Here is a 23010-nt window from a genome sequence, read left to right as displayed (position 1 = left end):
AGTTACTTCTCACAGACTGCATGACATGGCAAAGCCTTCATTGTGTGAGGCACTTTTCATGACCAATCATGAATGTTTTTCTGACAGGAAAAGCCATATATGCCGCGAAGTGTAGTATATGGTAGGATATAAATCATTATGGCATTTGAGAAATATTGATTGCACATATATGTTTAGTTGATGGTTGTGTTATGTGGTGATTATTCAAAGGGAATTCAAATGACGTATCATTGAGGATTTCAATAGCCGTCATTTTGTCACTGCCTTGCATTCAAAATTGCCCTTCATTGCCCAACTGCACAGATAAAATGCAAAAAAAAACATTTTAAATTCAAACAAGCCCATGGCCTATACTGCATAACAGAAACCAAGATAAGATTTGCACACCTGTCCTAATTGACATACGAGGCCAATGTAGGCTACTAGGTAGATCATTACCATTTCAATGCACTTCGATGAAAAGCAAAGAAAAGCCCTCTCGAAAGTGGGCTACATATACTGCCTTTATTCTCACGTTCCGAGTCCTCTCTAGCAGCTAGTCCAGAACAACTGTAACAACACGAATATTGTTGAATAGCTTCTATTTTGCAATATTATATTAATATAATTAAACAAAAAAAGAAGCTAGATGCTTGCAAATATAAGTGACAAGTGAGCAGAGATTCACTCATAGCAAATGTTTATTATAATATCATCTGAATGTCTCACACAACACATTTTCTCACATACAAAAACGCTGAAATACCACAGGTTCTCACAGTGGTAATGTGAAATATACATCACCATACACATCCATTATATGGTGCTGGCACAAAAGTACTTTCTATGATCCACATGCCTCCAATGCATTGTACATGACTTTAAAGGGACTACTCTCACTCCCATAGTTAATTCCTAGAGTTAATAGTAAGTTTTAGGTTTGATAAATGCATACATGCCCCACAGGTGGTGTAGTGCATTGTGACTTGCACTTTTACCAGCTGATGTTCCTAATACCAGCCAGTATAAATACAAAATCCTTAACATACATGTGGGTCATAGAAAGGGTGATCTTATATTTTTCACAAAAAAATATAACAAAGAAAAAAACAGACAGACTTATACTGGTGCTGAGGGCTCTCTGTCCATTAATTCTTATAGGGACCGAAAACAGAGAAAGAGACAGGAGACCAAGGCAGAAACTCCTTCGAAACTCTGTACAAAACTCTATACCCCATTCATTGCTTTTAGCCCCACATACTGTACATCCATTCTGGTTAATCATTACTTGTTTTTTTCAGAGGCAGGTCCCAATGATACTCAAGCTCTTGCCAATAAAACATACAGGAAATGATAACAAAAAAAGAACACAACCACAATAATTAAACCAGTGACATGCTCTCGTCTGACAAAAACGGACAAGAAATTAAAATAGAAAAATATATTAATGAAAAAAGAATAAACCGAGCCATCCTCTTGGTCCAAATAGTTTCCTCCTATACATTCAGTTTCCTCTTATACATTCAGTTTCCTCTTATACATTCAGTTTCCTCCTATACATTCAGTTTCCTCTTATACATTCAGTTTCCTCTTATACATTCAGTTTCCTCCTATACATTCAGTTTCCTCTTATACATTCAGTTTCCTCTTATACATTCAGTTTCCTCTTATACATTCAGTTTCCTCTTATACATTCAGTTTCCTCCTATACATTCAGTTTCCTCTTATACATTCACAGCCCAATATCCAATACAGTTTATATCTATTACTGCTGGGGAACTTCCAGTTCCCTATGAACACTTTATTAGGAACACCTGTACACCTTCTCATGGTGGAGGTGGTGTAATGGTGTGGGGAATGTTTTCTTGGCACACTTTGGGCCCGTTAATACCAATCAATCACCTATTTGAGTATTGCTGCTGACCATGTGCATCCCTTCATGGCCACAATTTACCCATCATCTAATTGTTACTTCCAGCATGATAATGCACCATGTCACAAAGCAAAAGTCGTCTCAAACTGGTTTCATGAACATGACAATGAGTTCAGTGTTCTTCAGTGGCCTTCCCAGTCACCGGATCTGAATCCAATAGAACACCTTTGGGATGTGGTAGAACGGGAGATTCACAGCTTGAAAGTGCACCTGAAAAATCTGCAAGAATTGCATGATGCAATCATGTCATCATGGACCAGGATCTCAAAGGAATGTTTCCAACATCTTGTGGAATCAATGCCATGAAGAATTGAAGCTGTTTTAAGAGCAAAGGGAGGCCCTACCCAATATTAGTCTAGTGTTCCTAATAAAGTGTTCGGATATTTTAGCTGTTTACCAAAACATATTCATTTGTTACAGTTATATATGAATATGGGCTTAAAGTGCAGACTCTCAGCTTTGATTTGAGGGTATTCACATCCACATTGAAGGAAGGGTTTAGTAAGTACAGCTCTTTTATATGTAGCCCCCTCTTTTTCAAGGGACCAAAAGTAATTGGACAATTGACTCAAAAGCTGTTTCATGGACATGTGTGGGCTATTCCTTCGTGGCATTTGCATTTGGAAGCTTTTGTTGTGAACTCACAACATGCAATCAAAGGAGCTCTCAATGCAAGTGAAACAATCAAATATTGATTTCTGAACTCTTCCTAAGTTAAAACATTAGTATTGTGTTGTTTAAAAATGAATATGAACTTTTCTTTGCATTATTCAAGATCTGAAAACACTGCATCTTTTTTGTTATTTTGACCAGTTGTCATTTTCTGCAAATAAATGCTATAAATGACTGTATTTTTATTTGGAATTTGGGAGAAATGTTGTCAGTACTTTATAGAATAAAACAAAAATGCTAGCATGGTTCCCAGTTTCCGATTTACTGTATGTATACTGTATAACACTAGTATGGTTATAATCATCCAAGGTTGTACTGCACGTACAAAGGGCTGGTATAGTTCGCTCTATCGATTGTTCATACAGTGCTGATGTGACACTCAGTTTTGATTCCTTCCATAGATAGCATGAAAAATCATGAAAAATACCTCTTTCCTTATCACTTATAACACTATAGCAAAGTTAGATAATAATGTCAGGATTCCACAACACTAACCAACTTCTCACATAGAAGAGGTAGAGGTTGAAGACTGAGATTTAAGTCCAACTTTTGGACCCCAAAAATATAATAGATATTTAAGAATGCCACTTATACAAACAAAATGACAACAAAGACAACATCTCTGGCAGTGACAAATGTTTTTCAAATGTGCATTGTAAAATAACGGTTATTCATGAGGTCAGTATTTTGGAACCATTAGCAGAGAGAAAACTTCTGTATGATAAGCAGACTGACTGTAAAATGGATATTAGAAATCTGCTATATTTGCCCTCTGTGTGTGTCCATATGATAGCATTGAAATACGCTAGATGGCAATGCAGAAGTTTTCATTGAATCCTCAGCAGATTGTTACCTACTGTGATGAATGTCTGGTCTAAAACGGCCTTTGTGAATTAGGCATCCAACCAGTTCCTAAAACTAAGCCCACATTTCTATTAGGTGAAACTTAAAGACACTAACACAAGGCCTGTTCAAGGCCTGTTCTACAGGACACTCACAGACTGAGATCGATTCTGGAATAAATGAGAATAAGAAATAAGCTTGTGTTTATTGAGTCTGGGTGAATGCACTTATTTGGCTGTGGTTTATCAAAAACATCTAACATGTATTTATTATAAAATAAAACAAAATAAATAAATAAATAAAGGGTAGCCTTTATGGCAAAAATATGAAACTGGACATATGAATGTCACAGTCTGAATACTTGCTGATCAAAAGTTGTCTTGTTTGCCATCAAAAGATTGCCCCTGTGCCATATACAGTATGGGGGGCAGGGGTACAGCTGAACTCCTGGAAGGGAAAAGGTTGTCAACCAATCATGTTGGCCTCAGACCTGTTTATATATGTGTGTAGTGCACAATCATCATGTGGGGTCTTTCACTAACACACACATGCCCTCTGGTGAACACACACTCCTACACACACACACACTCCTACACACACACACACTCCTACACACATGCACTCTAGAGAAGCTTGGTCATCAGACCCTGGCAATAGAGTTCTGGTTGGTCGTTGCAAATGACAGGGCGAAAAAAGTGTTTGTGTGAGTTCAGCACACAGCTGTTCAGAGTCAGTGCACATCCACAGTGAGAGCGTGTGTGTGTGTTTTTGTATATGTCTTCACACTGTGTAAAGGTCCATTCTGAGTGGTGTTTCATCATCCTCTGCTGGTCAGGAGGTGTTAGGACACATGGTCTGGGCTAGCGTAGGACCTCTCTGTCTGAGTTTGGGGACTCTTTCCCTCTTGGTTGGTTTCCACTCCCTGAGCCCCCATTTCCATGTCAGGTAGGTCCTCCTCTATAGGGGCCGAGGTGTCATCTTCACAGTACACACACTCCTGATGACAAAAACAAACACTGGTAATATACACTACATGTATACACAGAGAGCCCACAGGTGGTCACACTGATAGACGAGGTACAAGCTCAGGCCTTTTGCATGGAGGACCCAAGCATGTACTGTACTATTAAATCCAGGGTACATCTGCATGGTCCAAGGGCACACATGCACGCACACACACATCAATTACCAGTCTTTATCATACACATTAAACATGTGTTCAACCCAGGGGATCAATCAGCCGTCTGGCGGGCACGCAGCAAAACCTAGTGGCCAATCGCGGTAACGTTGTAGTTCTTACTTATAGTTCTGCCCCAAAAGACAATTCCCAATGTAATACCAATGGCAGAGTTGGTATTGTTCCTCGTCACATGAGGCCGATTCCAGTGTGACATTTATGTTCTACAATTACTTTCAAATATACAAAATCACGCCTTGGCCAACTTACATTTTTTACAGCCCAGATTGGACGGTAGAAGCATTTCTCTTACTTCTATAAAGTGCTGATGTCATATGGTAGCGCCTATGCCAGCCAAGGCATAATAAATGCGATCAATAATTGCTACCCATTCAGGTTACTGCATTTTATCTTTATGTGCTTTAGCCAACCTCTATAAAAGCCAACCTCTATACGGGGTATTGTTTTATCAGCTGAATAATGTGCTCTGCCTGTTTTTCTCTGTTGCTGGCATTGGTTGCATGTCTTGGTAACCTAGTGCGCATGCTTGATTGGCAGAAGCCTGTCTGAGGCTGCCTTTAGCTCACACTTTCTTCTTACGTTATACTAAGCAAGAGCGAATACTGAGCACATTCTGTGGGCGGACATACCAAAATGGGGACAAGTTAAGTACACATTCTGTGGGCGGACATACCAAAATGGGGACAAGTTAAGTACACATTTTGTTGGCAGATTAGCGACACATGCTACTACTATTGAAATGGATCGTTAGACTTCAATGTGTCCATTCTTTTAGACATTGGTTCAACCCCCCCACACCTGTGTGTGAGGTGAGTGACTGACCTTTATGTCAATGGCTTTGGGCAAGACCCCCCTCCTCATCCAGGGGTGCTCTTCCACTAACTCCCTCCGCTGGTCGGAGGAGAAGCGCGGCTGGCTCTTCTGCATCTGTCTGAGCCTCTCCTTGTCATCCCTCAGCATTTTCTGTATATCCCTGCACAGCAAAGAGCAATTCTCTGTCAGCTCCTGTGTCATTGTACCATTATTATTATTTCATGAATATTACACTTTGAATGACATTTATATTACACTTTAAAATTCATCACAGAACAGGGTAGCAGTGATATTATTCTGCTATAGGCCTACCAGCCTGTGACTCACTCACCATGAAGGCATCTGATAATTCATCATGACGTTCTCGTTGGCATTGGCCATGAGCAGCCTGAGGGGCTCCTGGAGCACATACTCGATGAAATGTTCCCCTTCCCTCTGGCCTTGGCCCTGCCCCACCTCACACTCCGCCTTTGCCTGTGCCCGTGCCTTGGCCTTGGGGTCATTTTCCAGAGAATCCACGCTGCCAAAGTACTTACTGGTGTTACTGCTCCCTACAGGGGGAAGGGAGCAAAGAGACCAGACTGGGGTCAGAAAATAACAAATGCGAGCATTGAGAGAGGGAAATGAAGATGTGGTAATGTAAAAATAAGCCCTAGCCTCTTCTAATGTCTATTATTACAGAAGTTGCAGATCTAAATTGGAACCAGTGTAAGCAATAAAACATTAATTGTTTTGGCTTAGCCCATTGGAGGCCAAGGTGGAGTCATCATCATTGCACACAACCATCTGATCTCTTCAGACCTTTAGATGAGGTAGGTTGAGTTGCTGGTGTACTTGGTTGGGTAGTGTGAGTTGTAGACAAAGGGTTACCTAGCCGAGCACTACACTGGTTTGTACTGACCAGTCCTGCAGCCAGATACGCCGCTGACCGAGGTGCCACAGCCGTTGTAGCCTGAGCCGCTGCCAGAGCCCATGGAGCCCGAGGTGGCCGAGCCCGTCTCCTCCTGCAGCAGGATTTCCAACAAGTCACTGGAGGACGAGTGGCCATCACTGTGGGTCCCATCGCACAGAGACTCCACCTGAGATACACCACAATCACCATCAGCACAGACACACCTTCTAATACACACCTATGACACCACACACATGCATCTTGTATATGTGGAAAGCTTGGGCATGTTTTAGTTTCACATTCTTATATCTTAACTTTACACACATTTATAACCTTTGGGCATAAACACAAAATGCATTCCATCAGGGGTGAGGTTGTATCATTAGCACTTAGTCTCACCTGTTGTAGGTCCTGCTCAGGGTTGGAGGCAGCACCAGTCTTCTCTTGTGTTGCTGCTGCAGCACTGCTCCCTGGTGCTCCTACAGAGGGCACTGTGCTGTCCTGCCTCTCCACTGAGCGCTGTGTCTCCTCAAGCTGCAGCAGGTTGAGCTGCAGGGGCGAGCTGCAGCGGGACTCAAACAGTGGCGGGGACACGGTTGGCTCCCGGCCCACCGAGGTGGGGGTGGAGGAGCGGGTCACTGCCCCCTCTTGGGGCTCCATGGCAGGGGTTTTGGGAGGCTCCGTGGGGAGGCCATATGGGAAGGCCTGAGTGGGATAGGGGGCCTGGGGGACAAACTGAGCCTGGACCGGGAAGGACGGCTGGGAAGGGAAAGGCTGCCGGGTAGTGTAGGCTGTCTGATGGACTTGGAATGGCTGCTGAGTTGTATAGGGTGTTTGGGCAGGAAATGGCTGCTGAGTCGTGTAATTGGCTTGAGTTTGGAAGGGCTGCTGGGTAGTGTAGGCTGCCTGAAGTGCTTGGAAGGACTGCTGGGTGGTGTAGGGTGTTTGGGCAGGGAAAGGCTGCTGGGTAGTGTAGGCGGCTTGAGTTTGGAATGGCTGCTGTGTACTGTAGGCGGGTTGGGTCTGGCAGGTGGGCTGCTCGGGGAAAAAAGGTGGTCTAGGTGCTGCACCCATCTGGCCCATTGGGGGGAACAGGTAATTGGGTAAAACCAATGCCACCACAGGAGTGACGATGGCGGCAGGGTATGGAGTGGCAGTGGGTGGAGCTTGGCTGCTCTGGGTCTCCATGAGGCCTGTTGCAAGGCAGGGGTTAGAGCAGGGGGGTTGGGCTGGAGCAGTGGGGGCAGTAGCGTACACTGACAGTGAGTACCCTGGCACCATGGCAGGGTAGGGCACAGAGAAGGCCGACTGAGATGCTTCAGAGGGAGACCAGGACGTCTGGTTAAGGCCCTGGAGTGGGGGGCGGGGTTTGCGGTGAGAGTCAGCACTGTCAGACGAATCAAGACGCTTCATACAAGGTTTTTTGGACTTCCTGTTGCGGCCGCCTTTCTTGGTGTTGGGTTCGGGCCTGACCACACCCTGTTTGGTGGCACCCTGGGCACTGGATGCTTCTAAGGGGAGATGGCATGCGCATGCGCACACACACACACACACACACACACACACACACACGCACACGCACACGCACACGCACACGCACACGCACACACACACACGCACACACACACACGCACACACACACGTTAGGAAGTTTTGGAGTGATCATTCATACAACACCCCCCCAGGGAGCTGCTGTCTCAAAGTCACTCCTTACTCCTTACATTGCTCCACAGCAAAAGAATTAAGTCAGGCAGATACAAATAACCTTCTTATTGGGGTTACCTAATAGTAAAATACAGGTATCTGTATCTGGACTCTCTACGCTTGAATACACCTCATAATTCCCTACATTTATGTGAGATCTGGAGAACATGTGGCACATGTTCACACTTGCTACAAACATGCTCACCTATTTACACATTAATCTACTGTGCTCTGCATAAGTAATGGGACAGTGAAGCACTATTTCTCCTTTGGCTCTATACTGGTTATGTTGGCGCCCTGAAATAGGGGCACTATGTATAAAAGGTGTTGTCATTTCTAAATGGTGAAACCAATATGTACACAATTGCCATCAAATAAAAACTGAGAATCTATACTTTAACCTCATAGTCATTCTTTGATTTCATATCCAAACTTTTTGAGTACAGGGCCAAAAACATAAAAAATGCTTCACTGCCCCATTACTTACACAGGACACTGTATATGCACCATATACACTATGAGCTTTAAGTGTGTGTGTGTGTGGCTGTAGTGGTATGCTGGTTCCGTACCTGCAGTGTTGGCTTGGCCTCTCTGTTTGTGCAGGTAGGTAGAGCAGTCCTTCTGGAAGGTTCTGGCATAGCAGGGCTTTCGGCAGCGGGTGAGGAAGGCTTGCTCCTCCTTCTGAGTGTGCGCCGCCAGCACCTGCTTGGTCAGACCCAGCCACTTATAGGCCTCCTTCTCCTGGGTGGGCGGGGACACTATGCTGATGGGTAGTGCTGGGTGTGCGGAACTCTCTGCCACATCTTCAATGATCTCTGTGGATGTCAGTCAAAGTCACAAGCAATCACAATGCAGCCTAAGAGCAAGTAATGGTCACCTAACAATCATAATCATTACTGACTGCCAACAAATGCTGTAGATTAGCCAAACAAACACAGTTGTGTGTATTATTGTGTGCCACTGTGTAGGAATTTTGTTTCGAAGTGTGAAGCTGAGATGTCTGCATGAGAGAGGTATGTGTGTTTCACTGTGCTCTATGATCCTGTGAATGAGTGTTCTATGTGTGCCTGTATGTGAGTGAGTGAGTTTGTCTGCACTCACCTGACTCAGGCTGGGGTTTCTTGTCTCCAACGTGGACAATGGTGCTGCTGTAGCTACACAGGCTGGTGATGGACACCACGCTCTCAGCCTTGCTGGGCAGGTTCAGAGGTGCCAGTTGGCCTCCAACCACTGGGGCTGGGCCAGAGGGAGACTTCTTAGGAGCCTTCATAGAGGACAAGCCAGGTTGTGCTTCCAACATCAGAGAGTCTGGAGGGGAGAGTAACACGAGACACCAACTAAGCATGACCAAATAAGAGTGAACGTTGAGAGGCAATGATTCAAGTACAAAATCTTGGTAACATGAATGAGTGTCTGAATACTCAATCTGCGTCCTGTCTACTTAAAGTATATACTAACCATACTGCGTATTGTTTAGTAGGTCCTATTTAGTATGTGAAATTGCAGTATGAACAAAAATGTCAACATCAACAACCTCAAAATATATTACTGGGGTTATGAGTATAGTAGAGAAAACAACAGATTTTAAACACCACAACATCAGTCATTGGTATGTTGGCCGCCATGTTTCTTCAAACATTTCTGTCTGACCGGAAACAACTTGCTTGTCTCTATAGAAACTGTGCAGCGCAAAGTTGCAGACTTGTTGGCTAGAAATCACTATCTTTATTCAGAAGAGTGTACAGTGATATCATACCTAACATTTCGGTTGAGTTCGTAGACCATCCAGACATTTCAATCACTTCAATCATACTGTATTTCGCATCCTGTGAAACGTTCTTAATCTGGCATACACAAAATGCCTACTAAATAGTTGGCAGTAGAGTATTCTGAATGCCTCAGGATTTAGTCCAAAAGACTATTTGAGGTTTACCTTGGGGAACCTGTATGCTGCTTTCAGACCCCTTCTTGTCATCGTCTGAATTGGAGGATGTGGTGTTGGAGTAGGACTGGTATTTCCTCTTCACTGTGATGGGAATGTTACAACTGTCCAGGTACCTGGTAAAGAGAGAGGGGGATTAACTAACACATCCACCCACACTAAAAACAACATTTTGTGCACAAACAGATTTCTGACCTGATGACACTGTCCAGACAGCTGATTTGCTGGTAGGAGTAGACAGTCTGGTCTTTGCAGGTGAGGTCCTCCACACTGGCAGCAGTACTGTCTTTCACCAGCAGAGGGGGCACTGAGTCTCTGAGACGTACCACAGGACTCCTCTGGGCTCCTGCTGGAGAGAGAAACATGTCAGGGCCACAGTACAGACACACAAACAGACACAAAGACATAAATGTACCCAGTCCCACTTACTTTCTGTGCTTCTCCTCTGTTCAGGTTTTGATGGCAATGGGGATGGAGAGGGAGAAGAAGAAGGCAGACAGACCTGCTGGTCCTGACTCTTCAACATGTGGACCCCTTTACAGATCTCCTGGAATGTTCTCTGGAGAAAGAAATAACCAGAGTGAGTGAATCCCAATTGATTGTTTCCTTGTCTGCGAAACAGGGTTTCAATCACTTTCACTAATCAAACCTGGTCAAGTCAGTGATTACCTAGAGCCAGGAAGGAGGGATCCACTAGGGAATTATTCAAACAGAACCGGTCATGACCTTTTGTCATAGACAGAGAAGGGGGCAATTGTTGAAGATAGAGAGGAATACCCCCTGGTCTTAACTCACCTGCTTGGCTTTGCCCTCCTTCTCAGCCATATTCCCATTGCCGTTCCCGTTCCCATTACTCTCACTGGACGATCCCACGACAAGGAGTTGCTCATGGGAACCATTGCTGCCATGACTACCGTAACCACTGGAGCCCAGGTTGTGGACAGGCTGTAGTGGGACAGGGATGTTGTTATAGAAACACAGAGGGGTAAGGCTTGACGTGTGTGTGTGTTTGTGTGTCAGTGCTGACCAGCAATAGGAGTCTGTGGATCTGCTCAGTGATTTCCTGGATGTCTGAGTCCATGATCTTCCCCTCTGTGAAGGTGGGGGCTGCAAACACATCCTCATTCACCGGACCCCTGCAACATCATACCAATCAACCAATCAGATCTGTCAACACATTCCAATCAACCAATCAGATCTGTCAACACATACCAAATCAGATCTGTCAATACACACACATACCAATCAAATCTGTCAACACATACCAATCAGATCTGTCAACACACGCATTATAACAATCACCCAATCAGATCTGTCAACACACAAACATACCAATCAACCAATCAGATCTGTCAAAACACACACACACACCAATCAACCAATCAGATCTGTCAATACACACATTATATCAGTGTGAGTGAGTGTGTGAGTGTGTAAATGTGTGTGTGTCACTACTCACATGCAGACTTTGTGCCTCCCGATAACAAAGGACACCTTGCGACTCCAGGGGTTGACAAAGCTGGACCAGCTGGTATCTATGGTAACATACTCTCCATTCCTCGCACAGAATCGGATGGAGGAGTGGTCGATGGGCTGCCCCACATACTGCATAACTTTAAAAGAGACAAAGGGAGGGAGAAAGTGAGACATAGCATAATAAATTGGAGGCTTTCTTCCTTTGTATGACTTGGCTCCTTCGCAAGGTTGGGGTCCACTTCATTCCAGCTCAGTAGAACAATAGAAATTCAAGTTGTGAATAAAAAAATCTCTCATTGCTCTCAATGAAGATTTTTCAGTTCCTGAATCACATTTTAAGCAATCTGACTTCAAAAAGAATTGACTCCAGCCCCTCTGCTTCAAAATTCTTGGACACGTATATCATTAGTGATGCTTATCTTTTCTAAACTTACTTTATTAGGATATGTCTTTTTGAAAGTATTATACCAATCAACCAATCAGATCTGTCAATCAAAGAGTCTCACTCTTGCGGTGAATGGCCAGCATGCGGGGCCGGTCACTGGGGTGGACGTGCAGCAGAACGGGAGTACCGATCAGGTCCTGGGGGAGGTACCCCAACAGTGGAACAGCCCTGAGCGACACATAGGAAAAAGTCACACAATAACATGAGAGAGACATACGTAAACTGAGAGAGATATACAGAAACATTTTTAAAAAAATAAAATAAAACCTGTGCATACTGTCAACAGAGGTAAATGACTGGGGTTTTGTATGATTGTGTTCACCTCAAACACACACTGACCTCTCGTCAACATCCTGGAACACACAGTTGGGTGTGTGTGTCGTGGTGAAGATGCGCTTGTCTGGAGGAATTCTGGGGGCTGTGAGGGTTCAGGGGTTTTCCAACATTTAGAAATGACCATATTGAACTTGTGTGAGAAATGTGTGTGAAAGGGTGTAAATGTACTATGCTTTTGTATCTGCGTGAGAGAGACCACTATAATCAGGCAAGTATTGCTATGAGAGAGTTTGTTTTGACATTGTGTTTATAAATGTGTATAACTGTGTGTGTGTGTGTGTGTGTGTCTTACCCTCATAGCCAGAGTGTACCCTCTCAGCCAGTAGTAGGCAGCAAAACTGTTCTTCTGCCAGCTCAGCCTCCTGCACCTTCATCAGGTAAGGTGTCATACGAAAGGGGTAGTACTGCAGGTCCCCCTCTTGCTCCTTCTGCCCACTACATCACACACAAAGCATCAAGTAATTTCACTTACATTCACACTGTCATGGGTTGGTACAATCAATGCTCACAACAAGGCTTTTCTTCAATGTAAAATACATAATACAGTATTATACAGTGCCCTAACTGTGAAAAAGATGTCAACAAGTTCAAGTTTACAAAGAACAGAATCAACCCATATTACTCAGCTTGCTGTGTCCTGACCACTAGATGATGACAGACATCCAAAGCTGAGAGGAACAGACTCCCTCCCCTCACCCCTTTCCTCTCTCCACCTCTCTGCCTATCTATGAGGCAGACTCTTATTACTGAACAGAAAACAATTGATCAGACAGGTCAACCTTTCAATGTCACTCACCTGATACGACAAAAAAAGGATTTCTCCTGCATGAATTCTGTTGGAGACGACTCTGTGAGAGGAGAGAGAGAGACATATTCAACAGGATATGAGTGTATGCTGGTGTTTTTTTCGTGTGTATGTGTGTGTACTAAAAGGGTTGTAAATGCAAGAGCCAAGTGTCAGAGTGTGAAGGTTGGGTGTGGGAGGCAGTGTGGATACTCCATGTACCCATAAGTGCATGTGCCTGATGCGCTGCCATCATGCAAGTAAACGCTTGCTGTTGACATGTTACACCCGACTATGGGTACAGTTGACTCGATATGAGAAAGCTGCATTACAGTTTACCAGTCCAAATCTACATACCAATATCGTATGAGAGCACTGTCTCATGTCAAATAGCGTGACTGTCTGCACTGATCTGTCTCGTATCTTGTAAACTGTCATGGGATCAAAAGTAGCCTGGCTAAAATGTACTGTCATATCATTACTTGATTACAATGCGTAGACTACTCGTAACTGAAACAATAAATCTGTCAATTATTTTCATGTTTTTCTTCAGCGAATTTCTTAGTTACTTGACCTTACAATTAGCAAAGGACTTTATTATCAAAGGACCGTTATTTAATTTGGAAATGTACATGAAAACTAGAATAGATTGTTCAGTAACTCAGTCAACAAAACCAGTGCTTTACCCACAGCTGTGCAAACATAACAGTGCATATACACTCACTAAACACTTTATTAGGAACAACAACTCATGGTGGAGGTGGTGTAATGGTGTGGGGAATGTTTTTTTGGCACGCTTTGGGCCTGTTAATAGCAATCAATCATCACTTGAATGCCACAGCCTATTTGAGTATTGTTGCTGACCATGTGCATCCCTTCATGGCCTCAATTTACCCATCTTCTAATGGTTACTTCCAGCATGTTAATGCACCATGTCACAAAGCAAAAGTCATCCCAAACTGGTTTCATGAACATGACAATGAGTTCAGTGTTCTTCAGTGGCCTTGCCAGTCACCAGATCTGAATCTAATAGAACACCTTTGGGATGTGGTAGAACGGAAGATTCACAGCTTGAAAGTGAACCTGAAAAATCTGCAGGAATTGCGTGATGCAATCATGTCATCATGGACCAGAATTTCAAAGGAATGTTTCCAACATCTTGTGGAATCAATACCATGAAGAATTGAGGCTGTTTTGAGAGCAAAGGGAGCCCTACCCAGTATTTGTATAGTATTACTAATAAAGTGTTTGGTAAATGTACATTATTCTAAAGGTGACTTCAAACAACAGTAACTAACAATGTATATTGAGTTTTCATGGTTTTGTAACATAAGCAGCAGTCCCATAGAAAGCAATGGGAGGGTGCATGAATCTCACAAATTAGGATCTATTTCATTGCGGCTGCATTCTATTCTTCAGATCTGAAGATTGGTTCCATGTCCTACAAGACAGGATGGTCGAGGCTCCGAGTGTTGCATAGGAATTACTCCATCTGTCGTAAGACAATGGTATGAGAGTTGAAGTGCACTGCTTCACCAGTCCAAATTCAAATATCCTATTCATACTATTTGCATGCACCAACTTATGCAACTATTACATACTGTACCAGGAGTCAACTGTTCAAAATTGTTAATAAGCAGGCAAGGAGGAGTCGTAGGTACCTGCTCCTGTGCACATACTCCAAGAGGGCAGGCGGTAGGGTGTGGTGAAGCTGTAGAACACACTAACATCCTGGGGAGTCAGGAACTCCACAAACTTGGCGTTGGTGAACATGTCCCGATCGCAGTTCAAGATGGTCGCTGCCTGGTCCGAGATGTAAACAATCTTCCCCGTGATCAGTGAGACCACAACAGCGAAAATATCCTATTGGACAGAAAATATAATAATTGAAACATGCAAACTATTTAATTTTCTTGGAATCATCAGTCAGTTTCTACATTTCTTGAAGCTTAAGGTTTAATGCTCGGTACGTCAAGGGCAATGCGTCTGTACATGAATGAGGTATGTGTCTTTTTATAGTATATACAGTATATAATAATATATGCCATTTAGCTGACGCTTTTATCCAAAACAACTTACATTGCAGTGAGTGCATACATTTTTCCAGTATATATGGTCCCAGCAGTTGTTGGGATGTTAGCGTTGTTAGCGCCATCTGAGCCACAGAGGTCATTTTATAAGTCATGTGTTACGCAGTGAACAACTGGTGGAACCAAAGACGTCACAAGAGGTGTAGGAACGTTTAGCCTAGTGGATGTATTTAATAAAAGGAATAGTAATGAATTATAATAACCAAGGTAGGGTAATCCGTAATTCAAAAGAGAATGGTCGAGGGCTGGTCCAAGGTCGATAGGAGGGAGGTCCAGAGGAGCCGAGGAGACGAGGGGCTAGGTCCGTGGAAGGGTTGGGACTGAGGAGACGAGGGGCTAGGTCCGTGGAAGGGTTGGGACTGAGGAGACGAGGGGCTAGGTCCGTGGAAGGGTTGGGACTGAGGAGACGAGGGGCTAGGTCCATGGAAGGGTCGGGGCTGTGGAGACGAGGGGCTAGGTCCATGGAAGGGTTGGGGCCAAGGAGACGAGGGGCTAGGTCCATGGAAGGGTTGGGACTGAGGAGACGAGGGGCTAGGTCCATGGAAGGGTCGGGGCTGTGGAGACGAGGGGCTAGGTCCATGGAAGGGTCGGGGCTGTGGAGACGAGGGGCTAGGTCCATGGAAGGGTCGGGGCTGTGGAGACGAGGGGCTAGGTCCATGGAAGGGTTGGGGCCGAGGAGACGAGGGGCTAGGTCCATGGAAGGGTTGGGACTGAGGAGACGAGGGGCTAGGTCCATGGAAGGGTTGGGACTGTGGAGACGAGGGGCTAGGTCCATGGAAGGGTTGGGACTGAGGAGACGAGGGGCTAGGTCCATGGAAGGGTTGGGACTGAGGAGACGAGGGGCTAGGTCCATGGAAGGGTTGGGACTGAGGAGACGAGGGGCTAGGTCCATGGAAGGGTTGGGACTGTGGAGACGAGGGGCTAGGTCCATGGAAGGGTTGGGGCCGAGTCCAGGAGTCAAGATAGGGAGGGGACCATCATTTGGTATACAGAGAGAACAATAAGGGTCCTAGGACAGGGTCCTAGGACAGAGCCCTAGGGGACACCAGTGGTGAGGGTGCGTGATGTGGACAGCGACCCTCTCCACGTTACCTGGCATGAGTGATTGGCCAGGTAGGACACAAACCAGGAGAGTGCAGAGCCTGAGATGTCCAGCTCTGAGAGGTTGGAGAGAAGGATCTGGTGGTTTACTGTGTCAAATGCAGCAGGCAAGTCCAGAAGAATGAGAACATAGGAGCTGCTAGCATCTCCGTGATAGCAAGGAGAGCAGTCTCAGTAGAGTGAGCAGCCTTGAAGCCGGATTGATGTCGGTCAAGGAGATTGTTCTGAAAGAGATAATGCATGAGTCGGTTACAAATAGCATGTTCAAGAGTTTGTGATAAGAATGAAAGAAGGGATACTGGTCTGTAGTTTTGGACAACAGATGGGTCAAGCGATGGTATCTTGAGAAGAGGTTTGACTCTGGCTGTCTTAAAGGCAGCCGGGACAGAGCCAGTGGTCAGGGAAGAATAGATGAGGGTGGTAAGGAAAGGAAGGATGTTGTTTGAGATGGATTGGAGAAGGGGTGAGGGGATGGGATCGAGAGGGCAGGTGTTTGCCCAATTGGATGAGACAAGTTTTAGGACATCATCAAGGGAGAGAGGGGAAAGAGATGGTAAACCACAGCCAAATCTACTAGTGGTAATAGTGACAGCACAAGGTTGTGTGAAAGAGCTGCTAATGTCATCAGCCTTCTTTACAAAGTAGGTGACAAAGTCATCTGCAGAGAGGGAGGAGGGAGGCGGAGGGGAAGGTGGGTTGAGGGGTAAGGAGAATGTGGAAAGCTGTTTCTTTGGGTCAGAGGCAGACGTTTGAATTTTAGAATAGTAGAATGAGGCTTTGGCAGCAGTCACAGAGGAGGAGAACTTCAGGAGGAGAGAGTGATGTTAGGTCGTCAGGATGGACAGTTTTCCTCCATTTCCTCTCAGCTGCTCGAAGGCCTGTTCTACTAGCTCGCAGGAATTCAGACAGCCATGGTGAGGGAGGAGAGGATCTTGCTGACCTAGAGGAGAGTGGACAGTCAAAAGATGTCGAGAAAGTGGATATGAGGATGGAGGAGGCAGCGTCAGTAGGCAAAAGGGAGAAGGTTTCAGTTAAGGACGATAGAACAGAGGAAGAGAGAGAGTTGGGATAGAGGGTTGAATGGATCGATTTAAAGGGAAGGGAGAAGGACACAAAGTGATGGTCAGAAACTGGAAGAGGGGTAACAGTAAGGTTGGAGGTGGAGCAGGATCTGGTGAAGACAAGGTCAAACTGATTGCCTGTCTTATGAGTCGGGGGAGAGTGAGACAGGGTAAGGTCAAATGAGGAGATAAAGTTAAGAAATCCAGAACAGTGAAACTTCTCTGATTTGATGTTGAAGTCACCCAGGAGAGTGAGCGTTGTGCCATCCTAAGGGAAGAAGCTGAGAAGGACATCCCTCTCATCTAGTTGACCTGGGGGGCGATAGATAACAAAATGTGAGGTTTGACAGGGAAAGTAACAGAAACAGCATGGAATTCAAATAAGGAAATGAACAGATGTGAGAGAAAGAACATTAAATGACCACTTAGGTGAGATGAGGAGCCTTGTGCCACCCCATCAATCAGACATTCTAGGGATGTGAGAAAAGGAATAGGCAAAGGAGAATACTGCTGGAGTGGCTGTGTTCACTGATGTGATCCATATCTCAATGAGAGCCAGGAAGTGGAGCGATTTAAAGGAGGCAAAGGATGCAAGAGCCTCAGCTTTCCTGACTGCTGACTGGCAGTTCCAGAGTCCTCAGGTAACAGCGAGATCAAGACATCTTGAGTGTGTGGGGTACACCAGATTGGATTGGTTGTTGTGGCGAGGTGGAGTGCCTTGTCTAAGTACCCTACTGAAAGGTGAAATAGCAGGGATAGGGAGAAAACATTCGATTGAGGAATTCTAAAGAAAAAAGGAATATAGCTAGCACTGATGACAACAATACCAAAAACAAATACTCAGCCATGTGGCCCTTCTCTGTGCTTCCTCGATGGACTTCCACATATTGACTCCCTTGACTCCCACAGATAGACTACCTTGTCTTTGTGCACAGAGAAGAAGAGGCTGAGAAGAAGAGGCTGAGAAGAAGAGGCTGACGCTACAGCTGGCGCTGTCAGATCAATTCATAAATTGCTGATTGCCTAGCAGAGGTGTAAGGCCCTCCAAACTATCAGCAGTCCTCCAGACAGTAATTAGCCCACAAACTACCAATCAACACTTTGAAACACAGCCAGATGGCCAATCTATTCAAAACAATAATAAGTGCTTTTCAACAGAAACTAGCCAGATACTAGCCAGAAAATGACAGACTAACCAATCCCACATTCTACCCAAAACTGGAAAAGTAAATTACACTTAATTCAAATATAGAAGAAATTTTACTCAGACAATCCTGAAGACAGAAGATTCCACAACTCAAATGTACACTGCACATAGTAATTCATGCCAGGTCTAATCAAGCAGTGTGTGTACGCTGTATTTTAGGGTGTAAGTGGATGTACCTACAGTGTATCTGATAAAGTACTTACATTGTTTTTGAGGGTGTACTCAGATGTGATGCTATTGATTTCCTCTATAGTATAGGAGGATACATCTAGTCCTGGCGGCTGGCTGTCGTTGATCATCAGCATTTGGTAGTACTCCTCATTGGCTGCCAGGACAGAACACACATATTAACACACAGACACAGACACAGACACAGACACACACACACACAGATATTATTTCAACATCATTTGTAAACACAATTATGTTGCATCAATGATGGTATATTACCCAGTCAAATATCAATAAAAAAAATTGTAAGAGAGACACAATTTCCAATCAAAACTATGGAATGTAAGCATACATTTCTGACACATTTCAGTAATGGTGTGCATGTGGGCATCTCACCTTTGACCTGTTTGACACAGCGCAGGGTATATTTGAGCGTGTTGAGTGTACTGGCCTTGCCCTTGCTCCGCTTCTCCGATGGCAAGTGCATCTTCAGCTCCTTGAGGGTCTTCAAGAGCTCTTTTTGCGTCTTGGCTTTGGCCGACTGTTCACTACTGCAGGGGGCACATGACAGACAGAAGTGTGTTTGACCAGCAGCTCAGACTGCATTCACCACTCTAAGAGTTCTGCAGTTCAGTACCAAATAATCATAAAGGGGTAAACCAAATTACTATAGAGGTCTGGATTAAATTATAGGATTCAGGTTTATAACAACACATTGAAATGGATTGCATTAATTCAGTGTCTCTAGCTTGGTCTTGAAACTTGGCAGTGTTTGTGGTTAGGAGAGGAGTGGGGCTCGGAGAACAGTATTGACCTGCAGCCACTAGTGGAGGGGTTGTCCTGCTCTGAGCTCACCAGACTGAAGGCATTTGAGCTGCTCGGGGGTGAGGGGCTGTGAGAGTTTGAGCTGCAACGAGAAACCAACAAGCAACAGATGAGAAACAGGTAAGTGTGGCTAGAGACAGTAATAAGAAACCTAAAAGAATCTGTGGTTCAGTCAGCAACAAGTGAGAAAGAGCAGCAGCACTACAAGACATATAGAAATAAGGCGATAAAGTGATGAACATCAATAATTGTTCAGGAGTATGGAGCATACAGTACAACAATGGACCAGTCAAAGATTCAGTCTCTTAGAGTAAAGAGGATATTGTAGCTTTACATTTATTTAAAAAAAAAAAAAATTAAAACAACTAAAACGTTTCTAGACCAATGGAAGGAATTTGATAATAATGGATCATGCATGGTTGTTTTTGTCATTCTTATGCTGCTACACTCCTCAAAAACCAAACTGGTTAGCGAGCTAGTTTATAAGCCAACCAGGTAGAGATTTGTATACTGGGTTGCCATGCCAATCATATTAGAACATGCATACCAGAACTATCAACCAACCTGTGTCCCTAACTACGGTAATAGTTGTATTAACTAGTTTTATAGGCAGAGGTCATAAACCAATACAATATACCATGAATAAAACCCACTAGCACCATTGCTTGTAGTCAGAATTGTTGCTGTCGGTATAAACCTGTTGTATAAAAGCAATAAAACACCCAAAGGTGCGCTATATTTAAGATATTGGAACAGTTGTGAGGTCGATGGCACTTGGCTGCACCTCGTGTGACCGCATCACAGCCATTCTGATATCCACGATATAGCACACCCTCTCATGTGTTATTGTTTAATTACACCACCTAAACAGTGGCTCATTTTGGACAAAGTGGTATGCCACTATTAATTAAAAACCCTCCCAAGTCCACCAGTTTGCGGGTGAACCGAGAGAATTGCTGTGGCGCCAGGTCTTTTGATTTGAATCTGACCACCCTACCCTTTGTAAAAATGTTTTCGTTTTTTCACTAGGATGTACAGATGTAACTGCCAAACACTACCACTTTGACTTAGCAACATTCTGATGGGCCAACCAGGGAGGGAGTTATGGACCTCCAAAGTCAAGTAGGCAAATCAGAGGAACAGCTTCACTGAGAGACAAGCAGTTTTTTCCACTGTGTTTAGAAGCGCAAGATGCCTCTGGTAATAAGCAAGTCACGCATGTGCAAGCTTCACAACCTGAGATACAGGAAATTGTCATATGGATGTTCTTGTGGATATTTGAATTGATCATGTATTGTAAGAAGGATTGGTGACAAAAGTAATTTTTTGGTAATCCCAAATTATATTAGTTCTGTTTTATTTAATTTAAGGTACAATATGTAGCGTTTTCCCTTTGAAAATGTCATTAAATAACCACACTGAATCATTACTTGCTGAATCATGATCCATTGGCTGTTTGTGACAGTGTGTGCATCTGCCAAGACCCTGCCCTTCTTATTGAATTTGCTTTTCCAAAATATTTGAGACGTTTCTTTCTTGCGTGTGTGTGGCTCATTGACTGCCTACTGTACTGCCTGGGAGTGGCAAGCATTTCTCAGTGATGGAAGCCGACCTAAGCAAAGGAAGCCTTTGTCTGCAAATAAGTTTGTAACATGTATTCTGATGATGGGTTAACTTTAGCAAATGTGATTGTCTCTGCTGGCTAGCTAATTTCCGTGTTTATGTTTCCACAAACATTTCCAAACTAAATAACGACTGCATTTCAACCACATAGGTGAGGGTTCTCCCCAAAGAATGTAAGAGTGGTGCTGCGCCATGCTGTAAACTTGGCGGCGTCACTATGTAAACATTTCAAAGCAAATTAAACTATATATTTAGTAATGATAGTTACTCTATCTTTGATGGCCAACAACAAAGAAAGTAATTAAAAATGAGGAAGTGAAAGCGTTAGGATGTTCCTCAGTGAATTCAGCATTTTAGCTGTATTTTTTGTGCATTTTGACATGAATAAATGCGAGTCCAATGCCATGCTATTCAAAATCATAGGGAGAACCCAGCAGGTCCTTTGTTAGTTTCAAAGTCATGTAACTAAGATATTCGCTGGATAAGAACATGAAAATGATTGACAGATTCATTGTTTCAGTTAGAAGTAGTTTAAAGACCATAATCTTCTTTTCACTTTCCTCTCTGCTTCTATAAAAGTGAATTAAACTGTCTTACTAAACATGTCTGGGGCCAGTTGCAATAAACTATATGAGAAAAAAAAGTAGGCAGAACCTATTTAGAGCGAGCCCTACTCACAAGTTGTACTCACATAAAAGATTTAGGCCGGCATGATAGTGTTCAGTTTCAGATGCTCTCTCTAATGGACTGCAACAATAGGCACAACCTGATTGGTTAAAAGTGCATTCCAGCCATGTTCAAATAACGTTAAACAACGGCAAATCCTCTTTACTGTTCTATTTGAATGATCATTGCATACAATTTCTCCCTTCCCATGCTTATTTAAGAAAATGCACTTTCGTAAATAAAGAAGCTGATTTTACTTTGCTTTCTACATCACCAGCATGATTTGTGATTTGTGAACTGCACCAGCGCAACAAACCCATTTGATGGTTACAATGATTCCAATTTTGAGTTGAAGGTGGAGGGCAGGAATCAATACAATCATGAAAAGAAGCTCCAGGGCCAATGTGTATTGTCATAATTCTTGCTGTCGGTGTAAAAACATTATATAAAAGCAATAACACATGTGGGTGTGCTTTATCATGGTTTGAGCACCGCTGCGCTGCAGTCAAAGACACAAGAGTGCTGTTGTGTGTTATTACTTAAAAAATGCATGGTCAGGGCTCACCTCTTGTTGCTCCCCGAAGACTCCAGCAGGGCCGAGTCTTTGTCGTTGCCATTGGAGCTGCCCACCGACTCGTTGCCGTGAGACTCGTTACCATGGGACTCGTTGCCATGGGATTCGGTCCCACTTCCGCTGGAGCCAATGCCGCCCATTTCCACGTCCTCATGCAGAGGTGGCCGTGGCCGCTTCCTGTCTTCGTGAGGCAAGCAAGATGAGGCTGGGTGGTCGTGGCTGCTGTCACTACCATCGGAGGCCAATCCCAGCTCAGGCTCGAGTTCGACCCCATTCCGCCCCTGTCCCTCTCCAAAGCTAGCCATGTGGTGCGGTTGCGACATTGAGCCACAGGGGGAGCTGTGCTCTTCCTCTTCTTCCACTTGGAACCCGCTGCTTTCCATGTCCCGATCCCTCTTGCGCCCTTCTAGGGCAGAGTACAGGTACCTCTTGGGATTAGCGTCTTCAGACATTGAAAGGGTAATTGCGAGGTCAATGGGCAAAAGTGTTATGTTACAGTAGGTTAGGTTATCTTCCATATGGGGTTGCCATGGTAATCACAGCTCTGGGATGTGAGAGGTGTTCATGCCTCCAGAGATGGCTGTAGACTGGAAGGGGAAACAGAAAAACACTGAGTTGAAAGCAGTCGAAGGGCACTCACACACAGAGTATCACACACAGGTCTCCATAACCCAT

The 23010-nt window shown here is 44.2% G+C and overlaps 1 protein-coding gene across 1 annotated transcript; it reads right to left on the bottom strand.

The window, feature by feature from the left end:
- Positions 1-811: 811 nt before the first annotated feature.
- On the bottom strand, positions 812-22787 carry LOC310823418 (period circadian protein homolog 2-like; the record flags this gene model as incomplete). Its single annotated transcript, XM_083696273.1, has 22 exons — positions 812-4424; positions 5448-5598; positions 5770-5989; positions 6340-6517; positions 6730-7841; positions 8604-8849; positions 9136-9342; positions 9968-10092; positions 10172-10325; positions 10406-10535; positions 10772-10921; positions 11004-11112; positions 11436-11589; positions 11959-12065; positions 12237-12315; positions 12526-12668; positions 13030-13081; positions 14679-14880; positions 18680-18801; positions 19044-19198; positions 19462-19554; positions 22327-22787. 22 exons carry the CDS (start codon positions 22785-22787, stop codon positions 4269-4271), a joined length of 4506 nt encoding a protein of 1501 aa, XP_083552399.1. The 3' UTR covers positions 812-4268.
- Positions 22788-23010: the final 223 nt, after the last annotated feature.

This window comes from Argentina silus (genome assembly GCF_951799395.1).
Source record: "Argentina silus genome assembly, chromosome: X".
NCBI classification, from domain to species: Eukaryota; Metazoa; Chordata; class Actinopteri; order Argentiniformes; family Argentinidae; genus Argentina; species Argentina silus.
The sequence above is the reverse complement of the archived record's forward strand: the minus strand, read 5'-3'. Positions and strand labels throughout refer to the sequence as shown.